Source organism: Oryx dammah, unplaced genomic scaffold, assembly GCF_014754425.2.
Source record: "Oryx dammah isolate SB20612 unplaced genomic scaffold, SCBI_Odam_1.1 HiC_scaffold_4, whole genome shotgun sequence".
NCBI classification, from domain to species: domain Eukaryota; kingdom Metazoa; phylum Chordata; class Mammalia; order Artiodactyla; family Bovidae; genus Oryx; species Oryx dammah.
Window position 1 is genome coordinate 80,108,778 of NW_024070188.1, and position 19,290 is coordinate 80,128,067.

The 19,290-nt window shown below is 41.4% G+C and overlaps 1 protein-coding gene across 1 annotated transcript in view; it reads left to right on the forward strand.

Annotated features, from left to right (window-relative positions):
* The window catches only part of ARID1B (AT-rich interaction domain 1B), a 420,009-nt gene that overhangs the window by 36,375 nt on the left and 364,344 nt on the right, over positions 1–19,290 (forward strand). Inside the window, exon 2 of the mRNA XM_040238889.1 lies at positions 11,823–12,017. Within this exon, the coding sequence (XP_040094823.1) occupies positions 11,823–12,017 (195 nt within the window). The remainder of the gene's footprint in view (positions 1–11,822; positions 12,018–19,290) is intronic.

Consider the following 19,290-nt stretch of genomic DNA (forward strand, 5'->3'; position numbering starts at 1 on the left):
TGATGGTCTTGAAACCGTTGGGTTCCTGCAACTGAAGCCTTTGTTGGGGACAGTTTTGGGATAGTCCTCTTTTTTGTTTATTCTGAGATTTAAAAATCCCAGACGTGTTTTCATTTGGGTCGTTGCTTTCCTTCTTTACACCTGAGAACTTAATGGTGGCGTGACTAGGCAAGCTGGTCTGCTTGGACCCTTTGTAGGGAAGAGGTGGGAGCAGGGTGACATGTGAAAGTGGTTATAAAACTGCTTTCTGAAACTTACAAAAATGACACGGAAGAGCTCTGGGTTAAAAGATGGCACGTGTCATGTCTTTCAGGGCTGGGCCGAGATCTTTTTAAAGCATCCTTAAGAAAGCCAAGGGGCCAGAGCCTCATTAAGTTGACTGGGGGCGATAACCTGCAGCCATGATTTGTAAGAAAGCGTCTCTACCAGGGAAGGGGGATCCCCCACTTTTTTTTGAGAGTAATTTGTGTGTGTGTGTGTGTGTGTGTGTGTGTGTAATGGAAGCCTTCTAAGAATTGTAGAAAAATATACCTAAAAGTTTGTGTTCATTATGTGTTTTGCCAACTTGAGTACTTTAAATCAAAGCACAGCAACCTCCACCCCTTCCCAGTTAGTTCCACCTTATCACGCCCACTTCTCTTTTCTGTCTGTCCTGCGCTGTCTCCTTGTGATTTGAAGGTGCCTTCGCCCTGTGGTCCTCCCACGCTGCAGCGCCCCCCAACCTGCCAGAGGCCCCCTGACGTTGCACCCTCTTAGTTCTGAGAACCTGCAGACTTGCTTGAAGACCCCTTATGAGGGTTAGTGATTCTTTTGGTTTTCAGCTACCCATCTTTCCTTTTTGCCCCTCTTCCCTTTTTTAGCTTTTATTTTGAGGTAAGTCACATTTGTAGGAAAGTTACAAGACTAATACAGAGAAATCCCATATGCCTTTTACTCATCAATTTTTAACATTTTACTATTGAGTTTATCTATGAGTCTGTCTATCTACAGCATATTTTCCCTGAATCATTTGTGATTAGGCTGCATACATCCTGCCCCTTTAGTCCTTAGTACCTCCAAGTCCTTAGTATCATGTGCATTTCCTGGGAACAAGGTTTTTCTTTTATGTACCCCAGGGCAGTCATCACTATCAGGCTGCTTAACTTGGAAGCAGCACTTTTACCCACAGTCCATGTTTTAATTTTGTCTACTGTCCTAATAGCATCTGTATAGTAATCTTCTTTCCTTTGTTCCAGTATCCCGTCTGGAACTTTTATGTTGCTTGTAGCTGTCTTGAAACTCTTTTTTTCAGTCTGTAAGATTTGACTGTATATGAGTCATGTTAACTTTTCTCTTTGAATAATCACACTACAGTAAGAGTCAGTGTATGCTTTAACTGCATTGTGGCTTTGATAAAGTAGATCTTAAATAGGGCCCTGTCTCTGAAGAGAACGTTTTACATGGAGTGAGGTGGGGTGAGGAGGTAGGTGGAGCTGTAGCTTGTGTATCAACACAGCAGGCATTCTTTGTGCAGAGATAGGTAAGTCAGTTGCTAACATTCATCATATTTTAATGGCATTTTCTTTAATGCCAGTTTAAAGTTGTTAATTTAAAAAAAGTAGATAAAATGCTTCGAAAGAGGCACAATGTCATCCATGGAGCTTGCTGGAGAAATGAGTAACTTTTCTGATTTGTCCTTAGGTACAGCTCTGATAGGTCTGGATTTGTTTATCCATGTAAAACCACACAACAAGTATCTTTAGACTAATTGTCTTCTTGAGGGTGGTATTACAATACGTTCCCTTGAAAGATGGGAAAACTAAGGCTTTGAGCATTGGAATAATTTACCTATCGTGTTTCACAGCTAGTCAAAAGCAGGAGAGGGATATGAGCTCGGCTCTACCTGAACAGTGCCAGACTTTATGTAGTTCCACTTTACTGGAAAGACTAAATTGGATCCTGTTTGTTCTCAAACAGGATTTTGTTTGCCATTAAAATATGATGAATGTTAGCAAACTGATAATACGTAGTGGCTGGCCGGCTATTTCACAAGGTGAAAGATTCTGAGGCTTACTGGACGTTGGGGAAATGAATGCTGGGGTTGATAAGCAGTGCCCGTCTTACGAACATCACTAGAGGAGTGAAGGGTATCCATGCCTCAGATTGATAATCTAGAGTTAACCTCCATATAATAGTGATGTTAATCTATCACTATTAAAAACCTGTCATATGCTGAAACCTGACTATATTATCTCTAATTCTCAAACAACTCTATAGTAAAGTGGTAGTGTTCTTGGTGTAGCTGGGATAACTGAGATGAAGTTTAGTTAAGAGGTGAACCTTTTTTTTTTAGCATCACACAGCTTTAAAAGTGTTTGGGTTTAGATTTGAGTTATTCTCACAAAAGCTTGCTTTCTTGATGTAAATCTGTGTTTATATGGGAAATATACCATATTATTTCCCTTTCTTAAATAAGAGCCTGCTACTCAGTTGTCAGTAGTAGTACAAGGATATGAACAATATTGTGTACTTTGAGATGTAAATTTTAGAAGTTGTTAACACCGTGGTAATAGTTCTACAGTTGTTTTGGATGGTGAGAATAAGAAATCTGAGGAGAAATGGAATATATTTCCATTACTGTTTTGACGTTTCTTTCAGACCTAATTTACTCTTGAAATAAAAAAATATATATACACACTTTGATTTGTTCATAAAATCATTGTTTGCTAAATTAAATTCAGAAGCGTAGTTGAGTCAGACAGTGATTTACTCACTGAATTGACTTACAGGTTGCTAAACTTGAGGATATAAGGCAAATGAGAGGTTTTGCCAGTTTATAAAAATCAGGTAAAAACCAGGGAACCAAAACAGCCTTATTTTCTGGACATATATTCTGTTGTGCCCAGATGATGGCTACCAATGGGTTTAATATTTGTTGTCCTCACCTCCCCATTCCTTTTCCTGTGGGGCAGTCCAGCTGGGGACATTTATTAGGCCTCCCTGGTAGCTCAGCTGGTAAAGAACCCACCTGCAATGCAGGAGACCCCGGTTTGATTCCTGGGTCAGGAAGATCCGCTGGAGAAGGGATGGGCTACCCACTCCAGTGTTTTGGCCTGGAGAATTCCACGGACTGTATAGGCCATGGAGTCTCAAAGAGCTGGACAGGACTGAACGACTTTCACACATGAAGTCATCATAAAAATACTCTTGCAGACTTTGACTAGTTACGTGAAGGAGAAGCACAGTGATTTTGGAGAGGGCCGCGCCCCATTCTGGTGCTCAGGGAGGGTCCTCTGAGGACAGGGCTGTAGCACTGAGTCCTGCAGGAGAGCGGGGTTCCTTCTTCATGGAGGGAACCGCTCGGCTGAAGGCCCTGTGGTGGGCAAATTTGTGGTTTCGCTAGAGGCCCACAGAAGCCAGTGTGGTCGGAGGAGGAGATTTCCCGTTGGCCGCAGTGATGTGTCCAGCTGACCAGACTTGGCGAGGGGGGTTGGCTGTGGTGGAAGGGAATCGGGGAGTCGGGAGCATCCTGGACTCAACTGTGCATCTGGATGGGGGTGTGTTTCACTGAGAGCAGAAACGGAAGGCATCCTAGCTATCCAGGCAGGGATGTTGGGTGGCAATTGGATATAGAACTCTGAGGCTGAGAGAAGTCAGCCAAGGGTGACAAATTTGAGGGGCACAGACATGGGGCGCCAATGGAAGCTGTGGCTTACGTGTACTTGGGAAAGGTGTGCGATGGTGTGTCATTCTGGGCCTCTTGTACCTGTTGGCCGTCCGAGGCCTTCGGGCTGCTAGCGCCCTTACTGTTTCACTGGCGGTGCGTGTTGAGGAGGTTGCTGTTTCCCCTGGTCAGCAAAAGTTCCTCATACCAGGCATTGTGCTGAGTGCTAGGTATGCAAAGATGGGTAAGGCAGAATGTCCACCTTTGATTAACAGGATGCTGCAGAGACAAGGAAGTAAATAGACTAAATTATTGAGTGATTTTTGCTCTGACTTCAATTTGTTAAGAGGAAAAGCAAAAAGATTTAGGAAATTCTCACTATGTGATAAATCATGTGGTCCTTCATTTAATCAGGCCCCCAGCAGCACCAGAGGTGAACACACTGTACGGTATTAAGTGTGAGCTTGATTCTACGGAGCTAAGTGTATCTGTAGGATTCACACCTGGGTTTGTCTGACTTAAGCCACCTCCCTTTCCCTTATACCTTTTTGTCTCATTCTAAGCATTTTTCTAAACTTTGGGCTGTATTAAACATTAGGAAAGACGGAGGAATTTGAAGCGGGCAAGAGGTTGTCATCCAAGGGCAGACAGGGACTTGTGCCTGCGTAGCAAGTGTAGTGAGTGAGTTGGAAGAGTACTGTGGATGAATGGGAAGGATTTTCCTAAGGTTTCTAAGGAAGACCTTCTTGTAAGAATGGTGGTGCCTGGATTTATGTCAGTCTTTATGAATGGCACTAGCAGTTAGCCAAGCCTCTGTCCTCTCCTTTGACCTCTTCAGTATTTTTATCAGTGCCATGGAGGAAGGCATGAATGAAATGGTGTGCTGATTTAATTGGTGGTTGACATCAAGATAGGAAATGCAGTTAATATGTTAGATGTCCGGCTAGAATAGTGACCAGATACATGCAAAATGAAAATAGGCAGAGATAAAAACTTCTGCCACTAGGGTCAGCCTAACCAACTGTGTAAGAGGAGAGGGGGAAGGGAGGGTTTAATCTCAACTGATGTGACGGATCAGGGATGTGATGGGCCTGTCAAACAGTGACAGGTCTGAGACCAGGTTTGTACTCATGTAGAATCTAGAAGAGAAGCAAGTTCCTTCCCATAATATGTTTCATGTTAAGGAGGTTTAGAATTGGCATATTTTGCTCAGAAAAGGGAAATAGATATAGCTATCTTCAAATATTCTTCAAAAGGATCAAAGTTAAAAAAAAAGCAGTGGGTGTAAATTATAAGGCACATATTTTTATTATATAGAAGGAAAAAATTAATAACATTCATGGTTGCAGACACTTAGAGGGTTCATACATTCATCATGTATGGATCAGTGGGGCTATTTTCAATTCTACCATTCTGTGTTTCACTGACAAATCTTTTATCAGGGTGCCTTAAGAGCTGTGATCAAATGATAATGTATGAAGTGCTTTGGAAATGCAGGGTAGATGTTGGTCATCATATGATGATGCCAGTCAGGACAGGCTTTTGATGGGTTTCTAGAGGATGTTACATGAACCTTTGACACCGTATGCTAAATATGCTATGTATATACATCCTGGATGTATTTTTTTTAAGTATTCTAAGAGTTAAGAACCATTGCTGATAATTGTCACTTTTTATTGAGTTTATGGAAGTTACTTTATGCATAGGTAACAACATATTACTGTTTCATTTCTAATCTTAATGATTCTGAAAAGTAAGAACCCAGTGATATTTTAGATTTGGGATACGTGGGTGTGTGTTCAGAACTGTTGCAGATACTGGTTAGTCAGTCTTACTTTTTATTTTCGAGAGCAACTATGTGGCCAGTCCTCATCCCCGGGAGTCATGAAGCACTATGACCATCCTAAATCACCTGTGCTGTTTGCTGAGTGTGCGTGCTCAGTCAGCTCAGACGGTGAAGAGTTTACCTACAGTGCGGGTGACCCAGGGATCAAACCTGAAGAAGATCAAACCCAGGGAAGATCCCCTTAAGAAGGGAATGGCTACCCACTCCAGTATTCTTGCCTGGAGAACTCCATGGACGGAGGAGCCTTGGTGGGCTACAGTCAACAGGGTTGCAGAGCTTGACACGACTAAGCACGCGTGCTGTATGCTGAGTGAGACACAAAAGGGGCAAAGGATGGACATGGCCGTGTTAGTCTCCTTGGGAGTTAACTAACATAGGAAAAATGGAAAAAAAACCTCACGGTACATGAGTTAAATATCAATATAAGGCAGCCCAGAAGTCGGTTACAACCTGCATAGGAAAGATTCCAGCAGGTCCCAAAGATAGTGCTCCTGGGCGTGGTGCCGGGGCAGCTCTCTGGTCCTTGAACCCGGGCTTGTGTGAACTTGGGGTTAGACAGGCGAAGGAGAGAGTGGGAGCATCCTCCTGCTGCTTTGTGCTGAAAGTTAGCGTGTGGGTGTGGGGATGGAGGAGGCCCAGTGTGGGACAGCTGTGTCCCTTCCAGCCCCACCCCACCCCCACAGCAGGCCACGGTAGTGTTTGCAGGATGCCTGGGAAAAAACAGAGGCATTTTATAGTTATATTTAGACATCATCACAGAAAAGTCAACATAGATTGCTTCATGATGTGACAGCCTCTACTTACAGGTCACGCTGGCCGGCCCTGATCGTTATCAGCTGAGTTTTCACACAGCTGTAATTCATGCGCATCACTCTTAAACAGTTGACATTGTTTTATATGTACTTTTCCACATCCCTGTCATTCCACTATGCCAATATATTATGGCCCGTTCCTTTAGAGCCTTTTAGTCCTAATTCTATTTTCATTATAATCGTGAGACAGGTATTCTTTCTTGCGTTTGATGAGTGAGAAAACTTAAGAAATGAGCACCAGATTTAGAGTTACACAGTGGTAGTAAGTGGTGGATCAGGGTGTGGACCCTCTCTGTGCCCACAGCCCATGCTTTCCCCCTTCGATATTGAAAGTCATGTAGCTGCAGACAAATGCAGATAAGTAGCACCACTTCTCCATTTGAGAGTGTCATAGTTGGAACAAGATATATTTTTTAAAGCTTTGCTTTCAAGCTTCCTATAGCATTACCCTTCAGAAAGAGTTTACCACTGCTTTATACACACTAGTTCAAATAATCATTTACTCAATGTTGGGTTTTATTATTTTTGCCATTTCATATGTAATGGACTATTCAAAATTTTTCTTTAGTTGATGGTGAGAACATTTTTCCAAATAATGATTCTAAAGGGGGACAGTTTTTCTTTCATTGAGCTCTTGTTTAATCCTGATATATAGATGTGATTATAGATGAAGAAGATACAGTTTTCTTTCTGTGGGTTTTTTAATGTCTTTCTTTAATTTGTAGTTTAAGGAATGTGGCTGAAAAATATTGTGAAATGTTATATTCATAAAGAAACTACTAATAAGCTATCCCCTTAACTTGGTATTTAGGAGTGAGCACTGTTCCCTGGTGGCTCAGATGGTAAAGTGTCTGCCTACAGTGCGGGGGACCCAGGTTCAATCCCTGGGTCGGGAAGATCCCCTGGAGAAGGAAATGGCAACCCACTCCAGTCTTCTTGCTTCGACATCCCATGGATGGAGGAGCCCGTTAGGCTACAGTCCATGGGGTCACAAAGAGTTAGACACGACTGAGCGACTTCACTTTCACTGTTAACATAGATATCTTTATTATAAATACTTGGGTGGGTAGGCATACTCTGAAAGAGTGATAATGAGGGAGTATCTAAGTATAAAAAGCATCAAACTTCTCTGAAGGATACTAAAATATATATAGGGACTTGTTCTTGGATAATCTTTAAAGGATAGTTGGATTTCCAGACCAGTCTCTGAAAACCTATTTAACCTATAGTACAACCTAACTATGCTACCTAATATGTCCAAAATTGATATTTAAATATATATTTAAAAGATATATATTGTACTCCTTATTTAGTATTTCTGGGGATAGGGAACTTTCTGAGGCTTTGGAGGATGTAGGCAACAGTGGCAGCTTCCCAGAAGATCTAGGAAAGGGTGTGTGTGTGTGTGTGTGTGTGTGTGTGTGCGTGCGAGAGAGAGAGAGAGAGAGAGAGAGAGAGAGAGAGAGAGAGATGTATAACTCATAGATACATAGCTACATATCTAAATACATACATATCTGAAAACTTATTTGAATAAGAAGAATTTACAAGAAAGTCGAGTCAGGTAATAAAATTCATCAGAAGCTGAGTAACTAAACTAGTTATTTTAAGACCTCTTTGAACATGGGCTGTATACACTGTGACTTTGAAAGCACTTATTTCACAGAATTGAAGTCCACACTGCAGCAGTTGTGGAATGGTACCTAGAACAGAAAAATGTGCTTGGAATAACATATTTAGAGAAATAGTTGAGGACTGTTCTTTATGTGGGTGTCTCTGCTGCTGCTGCTAGGTCACTTCAGTTGTGTGAAAGTGAAGTCGCTCGACTCTTAGCAACCCCATGGACTGCAGCCTACCAGGCTCCTCTGTCCATAGGGTTTTCCAGGCAAGAGCACTGGAGTGGGGTGCTATTGCCTTCTCCAGTGGGTGTCTCTAGTATAACATAAATTATATGTGAGAATTGAAAATGGTGATACTTTGAAATACTTCTTTCAATAGAAGGATAGATAGTGAGAATACAATGGTTTTGCATTAGATGTGACTACGAGCAGTGAATTGTTTTTTTGGAAAAGGCTTCGATTTGATTTGGGTTTTGGTTTCTTTAAGGAGAGAGTAAGTAGTACAAAGCAGAGGTTAAGATCCTGCAGTGGTACATATTTAGTGTTAAAAATAGTGAAAGTACACAGCAGGATGAATTTAAATTGTGGATGAATATTTAATAATAGGCCATAAGGAGAGAAGGTTAAAATTAAATAATTTGCACTGTGTAAGTATCTGTTTTCATATCTGAAGTCTCACTGAAAGGCATCTGATGCATTTTGAGAGGTAGAGATAATCTGTGTATTTCATGCTTTTGATTTTCAGAAATCTCAGGGTTAAGCTAACATTTTGACATGGGTGCAAATTAACTGAATTTTAAGTAGGGCTGTGAGAGTTTATGGCACTGATGAGAAAGATATTACAAAACAATTTCAGTTGCTGATAAGATGAATTTGCTGCACTGTTATCTATAGCATTAAAATATAGACATTCCAATCATATTCCCATTTTAAATTTCTGCTTTAATTAAGCCTGTTTGGGTCGTGCACTGTTTAAAGTCAAGTGAGCAGACCTTTCCTATGCCCTGTCTAATTCAGATTGAATGTGAAGATAGGGCTGCCTTGGGCCCCATATTGGAAATTTAGCCTGAAATCTGATTTACTCAGCCTCTCTGTGGGCCGTTCATTCACTCTGCAGATTCTAGCATCCCCAGCTCAGCCTCGATTTTCACACTTCCACAGAAAGTTTTATTTTACCTTTTGAAAGTAAGTGTGGAAAATCTTTACATTTTGTTGTTCTTAGGCGTAAATTCTAACTTGAAGCATTCTGAATTTACTTTTCAATTTTAGTTTCATTACACGAGGTCATCATATGTATATATGTGTGAAATTGTGAAGTCAGCACCATTTGTGACATCAGTATATTGTTTGAGCAATTTCTGTCATTCTAAGTAAACATTTTTCTTGACTGGTGAAAGTAACAGTTAAAATTCCATGAAATTGTGAGTTTCGAGCAAAATCATTTGGCCTACACATATTTTCATTCTGGTAAGATCAATTCCTGGCGAATTTCTATGAAGCCCTCAGGACAGAGTCAGCTGTTTCTATAGGAAGGCTTTGTTAAAACTGAGACCTACCTGGATGCTCCCCCTCACAATGCCTTTAGGATGTCCGCTGGGTTGCACTGTAATCTTTGTCCAGTGTGTCCTCCTTCAGTGACCTGGTCACCTCTCCCGGACAGCTGCCAACACATGTCCACTCTGCCTCCAGTGCCTTGCACCATGCACACAATAGACCCTTAGTCAATGTGTAATGAGTGGATTACTCACGGCATTGCAGTGAGTACCAGAGCACCTACCGCTAAGAAGGCGGGTTGGCAGAGATCATGGGCAGGAGCGTGGAGGGAAGGAGTCCTGGTGGCTCGTGTAGCCTTGCATGCTTGGGGTGTAGGGTCTGCACTCCTGGCTCCCCCTCACCTGCTGCTTGCGCTCAGCTCCTGGCCTTTTGGCACTGCCCTCGTCTCTGCCATGAGCCTGCCCTTGCCCAGGGCAGCAGTGAGCCGCTCATCAGTGGGGCATCAGGTGCAGCCCACGCGTTAGCGCTCACCTGTTGGCCACCTGGGCTGCAGTCGGCGTGTATCTCCACCTGCTCCCTTCTCTGAAGCACCACTCTCTCCAACTCCATTTTCTGACCATTCCTCTGGCCTTGCTGGGGCCTCCTTCTCCCTTCTTTCTTAAGGGGAGTCAGTCTCTTGAATTTTGTCTTCTACCTGTTGTGCTCTTTGTACATATTCTCTCGGGGTAGCTCCTTGGGTTTTTCTGCTTCGTATTGCTGAAGATATCCAGGGTTATTGAGGATGTGCTGTGTGCCAGGTGTGACTTGTGTCCTGCAGGTGCAGTGAGAGTGAGCAGAACGGAAATCGCTGCCCTCCAGGAGCGCCTGTCCTCGGTCTCCCACTTCCCTACTTATGACTCGAGGGCAGACCTGACTCCCCAGGCTGGAATGCATCGTGGCACTTCTGATATTGTCACCTGGACTTCCTATCGGAACTGCAGTTTTAACATGTGGAAGAGTGAAGGTCCCACCCCCCAGGGAGGGTGGATCTGCTTCTACTCCGGCGTGCTGCTGGCTCAGCCAGTGTCTTACCTGTTAAGCCACCCTTGCCGCCTGTCTTCTATCACTCCCAGGTCGAGTTGCGATTCCATCCTGTTACTTGAATCTGAGCGTGCTTTCTCTCCCACCACCGCTAATGGCCCAGGACCTAGGCTCAGCGGCCTGCTGGGGCAGTCCAGCCTAGCTCCAGGCCACTGCTGGGTGCGCCATCCTTCCGAAAGGCGGATGTGACTGTAACTCGCTGTTAAAAGCACCCAGTGGTTCCCCCCAAGATGCAATTGGAAGCCTTTCAAGTGTCGAGTGAGGCTCACCCACCTACTGGCTTCGGCCCGCTCCAGCTGCTGCTTTGCTTCGCTGGGGTCTAAGCTGCTTCTGTTTCGTTGCACGTGCCAGGCAGTTCATCATTTCATGGAGCCTGTGCTCGATGCCCAGTGTTTCTCCTGCTTGGGGGTACTCCATGCCCTGGCCCTCCCCACCTTGAACGTGGCTTCTTCCGTCAACCCTGCTAATCATTGAACCTTCCTGAGAGGCCCCGTGTCCTCCGTGTGGCCCACAGTTGGGCCTCAGAGTCTGGCTCACAGTTGGCATCAGCAATTGGTTCTGGAAGGATGGAAATATCTGTGGGTCTTTGTAGCACCGTGGTGAGGGACTTCCCCCACCACCGCCCGGGCTGAGGCTCCAGTTTGGCCCTTCTGAATGGCCTTTGCTCTGAAGCCCATGAGCTGACTCACCAAGCCAAAAATAAAACTCAAAAGTCCAGTTTTGAACTGGTTATGTTTGGTAAGAGCCTTACTTGCATTGAGAAGGTGGCTTGTGACTCACAGTCTGGGTGCTTATTCATGTCACTAGTGATCTTTGAAAAGTTTTGCCCCAGACATTCTGTGTTATCTGAAATCTATCCTTTCACTTTCTAATGAGCACTCAGACACATTAATGTTTGATCAGGACTTGCAGACTCAGGTCTAAAATAAGGTAATTGTTCTAAGAATACTTTGAAGTCAGGAAGGGTTCCTAACCACTCACTATACTTTGCTTTTGTTACTGGGAAGCTGAAAGAGCTGGGTGACGTTAACTATCATGCCGGTTTCCTGTGTGCATGGTAGAATTTTAGATGAATGCAAAATCTTTCAAGATATTGTTTGTTCCAGATCCCTTTTAATTACTAAAGTCTTGATAAAAGTTAAAAAATTAAATGTTTTGTATCCACATACTTTTTTTTTCTTAAGTGGTTTTCTGGGTTTTGTCAGGTCGTTGTTCATATTTCACAAGTAAGGAGAGTTGCATTTTTAATATGTATGATAACACAATAGACATTTCTGTCTCTGCAATAATGAAGTAATAAGCCTACGTCTTCTTTTACTTCTTCACAGGGCAGCCCAATGGATCCCATGGTGATGAAGAGACCCCAGCTGTATGGCATGGGCAGTAACCCTCATTCTCAGCCACAGCAGAGCAGCCCTTACCCTGGAGGTTCCTACGGCCCCCCAGGCCCACAGCGGTATCCCATCGGCATTCAAGGTCGGCCCCCGGGGGCCATGGGAGGCATGCAGTACCCCCAGCAGCAGGTTTGTGCTAGTTTTCACTCCACTTCCTCCCACGTTTGCTCCTAGCGTCGTCTTTGTCTTTTCCTGTCTACTGAAGGTTAGTTTTGAGACAGTTGGGAAGCATTTCACGGATTTTCTGCTTTTTAAAAATTTTCATAGTTTCTTGAAATGATCACAGGTACAACTGTTTCCCATCTCTTTTAAAAGCAGGAAAAGTGAGCTTCTTAGAACAAAGTGGACACAGTTCCTGTTCTATTTGAAAGATTGACCGTGTCACCATTGTGCAGCAAATTATATAGATCGGAGCCCCGAAGTGAACTTGGCTTTCTAATATTTCTGATGGCAGACAGTGTCAGATTTTGAGCTGTGAATAAACTTCTTAAGGTGAAGTTTTAAGTTATTTAAAGGTTTTTCTCATAAAGATGGCATCAGCTTAAGTTTTCTTTAGTCTGCCCAAAAGTTATTTTGCTTTTATTTCTTCTGTATCTTTTGAAACAGCTTTCTGTGTTTCTTGTAAGAGAATTTCATGTGTATCACTTCTCCTAGGTTTGATGAGTTTTATGTTTTTACATAAACCAAGCAAAAAAGGCTTTCTGCTCTAAAAAAAAATTCTCCTTTTTCTCTAGAATCAAATAGTTGGAGTTACCTTAAATGACCATCTGCCTTCTGGCAGTAGTAAGCCCTCAGTCTCTTGCACCCTGGAGAGTGAATTCTTGTGATGTTGGCCTGAGGGGATGCAGACTTGTTGCAGGTTTAGTTCCTAGAAACACCAGAAAGGCTGACTTGTGAATTCCCACACCAGGCCTTTCATCCAATAGGATACCAGTCTGATGCCCACCTTGGTGTTTTCCTATTCCCAGATAGGTTATCCCAGAGGGCTACCAGCAGCCTGCTCCAGAGTCTCACAGTTGCTTTCTCTCAGGAAGTTTTTCTCTACGTTTGACCAAAAATCACTGTGGAAAAAACAGAACTTTGGTTTCTCTACAGTGAATGTATGCTGTATCCTACTTTATATGCTCCGTAGCTGTGTCTAAAGGTTCACGAAGAAGTTTCAGAGACTGAAAGTTGTCTTTCCTCTTTATCTTAGTTTGTCCTTCGGTGACACTTTTATTTTAAGGCGGTTGTAGGGGAAGGTAGAAGCAGTTCAGCCTTTGAATCCCAGCTGTTGGTTCTTTAAGTGGTCTTCGTTCTTGTTAGAAGTTCTCACCCCTTGTTTATTAAATATGGTGTGTGAGTCACTCAGTCGTGTCCGACTCTTTGCAACCCCATGGACTGTAGCCCACCAGGCTCCTCTGTCCATGGAGTTCTCCAGGCAAGAATATTGGAGTGGGTAGCCATTCCCTTCTCCAGGGGATCTTCCCGAACCAGGAATTGAACCCGGGTCTCCTGTACTGCAGGCAGATTCTTTACCATCTGAGCCACCAGAGATTGGCCACTCAGAATTCTAGCAGTCGCATACTTAATTGTACTTGTAATATTTTTTTTTGAATATTACTCCTTTCTTCTAGTAATATTTTGCCACCTAGAGTAAAAGTCTTTAGTTGAGACTGCTAATTATGAGGAGATAGTTTGTAAATGATTGAAAAGTCAGGTGAGAGCTGTAATTATTTTTCCCCCTCTCTCCTTTTTTTCTTTTTTAAGTTTTAAAGTTTTAAAGCTAATTTCCCCATAGATGAGGAGAAGAAAGCCCAGGCAGGCAGCTGCTCAGGTCCTTATCACCAGCTGGTTCGGGGCTGACAGTTCTGTGTGGGACTCTGGGCACAGGGAGCAAGCAGGGGCAGTGGGGCAGCGGGGGAGTGGAGGCCGCCGCTCCCTCTCCATGCACCTTCCTTTCCGCCATGTTTCCCTGAAGGGAAATTTGGAGAAACATTTCAAAAGGAGCTCTTCACGGCAAGCTACCGGATGAACCTTTTCCTCTGAATGAGTTAAAGTCTTTTTTTTTAAGATTAATTTATTTTAATTGGAGGATAATTACAGTATTACAATGGTTTTTTGCCGTATATCAACGTGAATCTGCCACAGGTATACATGTGTCCCCTCCATCCTGAACCCCCCTCCCTCCCCCCCATCCCTCCAGGTTGTCACAGAGCACCAGCTTTGGGTGCATTGTGTCATATGTCAAACTTGCACTGGTTCTTCTACGTATGGTGATGGATATGTCTCAGTGCTACGCTCTCCAATCATCCCACCTTCTCCTTCTCCCACTCAGTCCAAAAGTCTGTTCTTGCTGTCTGTGTCTCCTTTGCTGCCCTGCATGCAGGCTTGTTGGTACCATCTTTCTAGATTCCGTATATATGTATTAATATACGGTATCTGTCTTTCTCTTTCTTGAATGAGTTAAAGTCTGGTTAGAAGTTTAAGACGTTGGCTTATTTTGCAATCCCAGAGTGGGAGTCTTAACATTCTTGTGAAGAATGATTACCTGGGAATATTTTTTTTCATTATTTTGTTCCCACATACATAAGGCTAAAAGTGGAGGACATACATAGTCATATAGAATGACCGCAGTTTGCTTTTTTGTTTTATTTAATCCCCATGGTTCTTATATGCTTTTGAAATCCGGTAACTCTTGGATTTATGTGAAGGGACAAATTGCTGAAGATTACTCACCAATGTTTTAGCAAATTTTTAATTAAGATTTTAGATTAGATATTTTACTGCTAACGAAAAAAAAAAGCCTAATTCTATTTAAGCACAACTCTTTCTGATAATAAAAGGAAAATAGGTTATCTGGTAAGAAACTGAATGCCCTGGCTATCAAACTTCCATATTTGGGAGTTTAATCATAATTGAAAGTTCTAAATAATCTGTATTGCTCTTTTACTTTTTCATTTAGTTATAATATAGCCTTGAAATGACATATCTTCTTTTGAAATCTAAAAGGCTAAACACTGCTAATGCAGTTTTGAGTGTGTGTAACATTTTAAAGGGGATTCATAGGGCATACTACTGAGTTCATGTGATCAGGTGTAGGCTAATTAATAGCTTTGGAAAGGAAAAAAAAATGGTGTAGGTTTTGGTGAAGGTTATTAGAGCACATTTATTTTGTTAGCTTTAGTCTGTTTGGCGAGGAATAGTCAGTGAGTTGCTTTATTTGCGAATTTTGGATAATTATAAATTTGGTCTGCAAACAAGGTCCTGGCACAGTGATTGGCTGCTGGTCCTATCCGTCTTCTCTTAGGCTAAGGCAGTTGGCCAAGGATTGTTGTGGTCATGACTGCTGGTGTTCTTCTGGGAAAAAGTTGGAAGATAATGATGACATTGAGTTTTTATTGAGTGGACATCACCACCTAGGCATGGCTTTACTTTGGACGACCTCCAAAGCTTTCTGTGCTTGGTTTGTGAACCTCTAATGAGCTGAATCCAGTTCATTTAATATTGCTCATATATTTCTGCAAAGGATTAAAATGCAGGAATTCAAGTTTGTAAATTGAGTTGCCCACTTACCAGCTGAGTGGTAAGTTGTCTTTGGCTCAGGGGTCACAGTTTTGATTCCTGGCTGGCATTCTCTTCCTGTGATAGGAATTTTAAATGAGTATGTGTTCGAAAGAATCACAGTGCGTATATGAAATTTAACATACTGAGTATCACTGCTTATTTTTTATCTCTGAGAGTCAGGGGGAACTGGCCACTGACTGTTGGATTTTAGTAACCTGGTGATTCTTGATTTGTATGGTGATAGTTTTATTTTTGAAATATACTCATGACTGGGTCTTTGAAGCATGACGTGATAATAGTACATCATTTTGGTATTTATTAACTGGAACTAGACTTGTGGTCTTTCACTTGCTGATTCTCTCACATCATCAGGCAAATACATAGCTAAACAGATTAGTTTTGCACCGTGCCCTGGAAACTAGTCTACTTGGGTTTTTATTGAGCTGAGAGGGGAAATGAATTTTCTATGCCTCTGTGAAGAATGTTCTGCCTCTAGGCTCCTGGAATTCAAACCTGGGGATGGTTAACAGAAGTACACTGGTTGATTTCATCTAATACAGAGCCACATAGAGGATGTATAATGTGTAAGGCTGCTAGAATCTGCTTCTGTTTTTTTAAACTTAAACACCAATATGTCCTTTGCGGGATCAGGGATGTGGGTAAGCAAATGTTTTATTTCATTTTTCTTGTCCTTTGTGATTGTAAATGTATACATAGGCCTATGCTGACTTGCTCTAAAAAAGATTTTTCATAGAAATAGCACCAAGAAGAAATAGGTTACAGAAGCAAAGTTATATTTATTTGTGTCAAGCAGATTTCAATGATTTCTGAGATTTTTCCCAAGTTATCAAGGGTTAATTGAATTGATATTTTAACTCTCTGTCTGGTCGCAGATGTTTATATAACCTGATACCTGTTGGAATTATAAAACCAACCCTGGAATTATAAAACAGGGAAAGAAAGAGGGCAGAGTGGGGATTTTAAGTTCATGAGTGGTTTTGTAATGGGAAAACATGACTTTTTAGTTTTTAAAAACACGTGTATATTGTAAAGACCTTTACAACAGCAAGAATATGGACCATGGCAAAATTAAATAGAATTTGTTATTTTTGTTAAGGTGACCCATTTGCACTTACCACTTTCAATCTAAATAACAACTGAATTTAAAACTGAGGTTGTTTGGAAAAAGACTTTAAAAATGAATAGATGTTTTACTTTGTGTCTTTATCTTCTACACCCTCTGGATATGTATTTTCCTATGTGTTTTTGGAGTAAAGTATTTGTTTCAGAACATAAGCATTTTATTTGGTACCATCCTAACAGCCAAAACACTTCTTCCAGTGCAAATGTTTATTTTGGCAGCAGATGTTTCTAAAAGGAGACAAACATTACAATTGTTTGGCTAAAATAAATGTTTTCTTTGGGGTTATTAAGGAGCCAAGTGAGTTCTAGGATTCCCACCTGTGTTACTTTGTATTGTTAGTCCATTCTGGGAAAAAAATTGCTTTTTAAAATACGGTTAAAATCAAAACATACTTTTAACTGTATTTTTAAAAAATACAGTTAGATATAGTTTAAACAATGTTTCTGAAAAGTTAGGAAGAATGGAGTGATGAAGACTGGTAAAATTCTTAAAAATTCCAGTTTTTTGATGTGAAATGTTCATTTATAGTTAGTCTCTGAATCCTAAGCATGAATTCAGTGTGGTCATTCACTTCAGTCATGTCTGACTGTTTGCGACCCTATGGACTCTAGTCAGGGCTTCATTTTGCTTTTCTCTCTAAAGAGCATGCTGCTGCTGCTGCTAAGTCGCTTCAGTGGTGTCCGACTCTGTGCGACTCCATAGACGGCAGCCCATGAAGCCCCCGCCCCCCGTCCCTGGGATTCTCCAGGCAAGAACAATGGAGTGGGTTGCCATTTCCTTCTCCAATGCATGAAAGTGAAAAGTGAAAGTGAAGTCGCTCAGTCTTGTCCAACTCTTAGCGACCCCATGGACTACAGCCCACCAGGCTCCTCTGTCCATGGGATTTTCCAGGCAGGAGTGCTGGAGTGGGGTGCCATTGCCTTCTCCGTCTAAAGAGCATAGACCTCCTATATAAGGAGCATAATAGGGTGTGATAGGATGAGAAAGGAAGGCTTGACAGTGAAGTAGATGAAGGCTTAGCATAATGGAGAGAAATGGGTGCCTAGTGTATGTTTTACATTCAGAGTCTTAATTTTTTTTGATAGTTCATATTCACTCAGAGACACCTACCTGGACAAGATATACTGTAGTTTAGCTGCTGAGTCCTTTCTGACTCTTTGAGACCCCATGGACCGTAGCCTGCCAGGCTCCTCTGTCCATGAGATCTCCCAAGCAAGAATACTGGAGTGTGTTGCCATTTCCTTCTCCAGGGGAGCTTCTCTACCCAGGGATAGAACCTGTGTCTCCTGCATTGGCAGGTGGATTCTTTACTGCTGAGCCATCAGAGAATCCCCAAGTGATCCACAGATTAATGTAATTTCTATAAAAATCCCCCAAGATGTTTTTAAAATATAGACAAGCACATGATAAAATTTATACAGAAAACCAAAGGAAAAATGGACATGGGAAGCTAAATCACTTTTAGGAAGTATAAAGAAGATAGAATTACATATATTAAACATGCATTTTACATGTGTAAATATATACACATATAAACACACATCAATAAGAGAAGGTAAACTTTGAAACTAGTGAAATAGTGATGCTTTGAGATTTCTTTTGCTCTTACCCACAGCATTTTTATATATGCATGTTTTGTACTAAGAGACTTGGAGCCAAGCTGTTTTGCTTGTACACCTGAAATGTTTGGAACTCTTTCAGTGGATTGCAGATTTATATAAATAATGGCCTTTTGTTGGCCACATTTTGTCTTGATTTCCTCACTTGTTCTTCATCAGTGAATATGAAGGTATTTAAAGTTTACTAGCAAATACATTTACACCTCACATTTCTGCTTCCAAGGAGATAGCAGATGCTACTGTCTTTGATGCCAGAGTTCCCTGTAGATGGAGTTTTGTACCAAGAAAATATTTTTGAGAAGATCTGTAGGTATGGTAATTTTTATTTGTGCTTTAAAATTCAAATTTCTGGACTATATGGTTTTAGTTACTTCTTACATTGTATTTAAATTTCAACATCTTCTAAAGCATTCAGTGTGACATTTTTAACAGAGGTGTGTAAAAGAGATCATATTTTGTTGTTTATTCTCTAAGTTGTGTCTGACTTCACACCCCCATGAACTGCAGCATGCTTTGGTTAAATATAAAGTTTTAAATCTTTAGCTTTTTTCCTTAAAAATGAGGAAAGACACGGTTTTATGCTTGAAAGTTTAATGAGAAAATATGAAATGATTTCTCTTGTAGTTTGGAAAGCTACATTTATATTAGGAAGTTTATACTGATATATATGTGTGTGTGTATGTGTGTGTGTGTATTTTAAGCAGATGTTTACATTGTTCCAGAGATGCTAAAGGTTCTATAGGTGTATAGTGCCTATTCTCTGCTGGTAGCTTATACCATTTTGTCATTTACATATGAATCTGTTGTTTACACATATAGACTTTAAACCTAAAATATCTGCTAAGCTTCTCTATTATACTTCTAGTTTTAGTTGTAAATCTCAAGTATATGTTTTCGGTAGCATTATAATTACTTGAATATATTCTATATAAATTTGGTTTATTTGCTTTCATCAAAGAAACAAGTATGATATTTATGTGAAAATTTAAACTGTTAGTTCAGTTAGCACCAACAGTTGATAGCAGTAAAATCAGCCAACCACATTCCTTCACTGCTCCCTGAAAAGCAAACAGCAGCAACAGAAACACCAGAA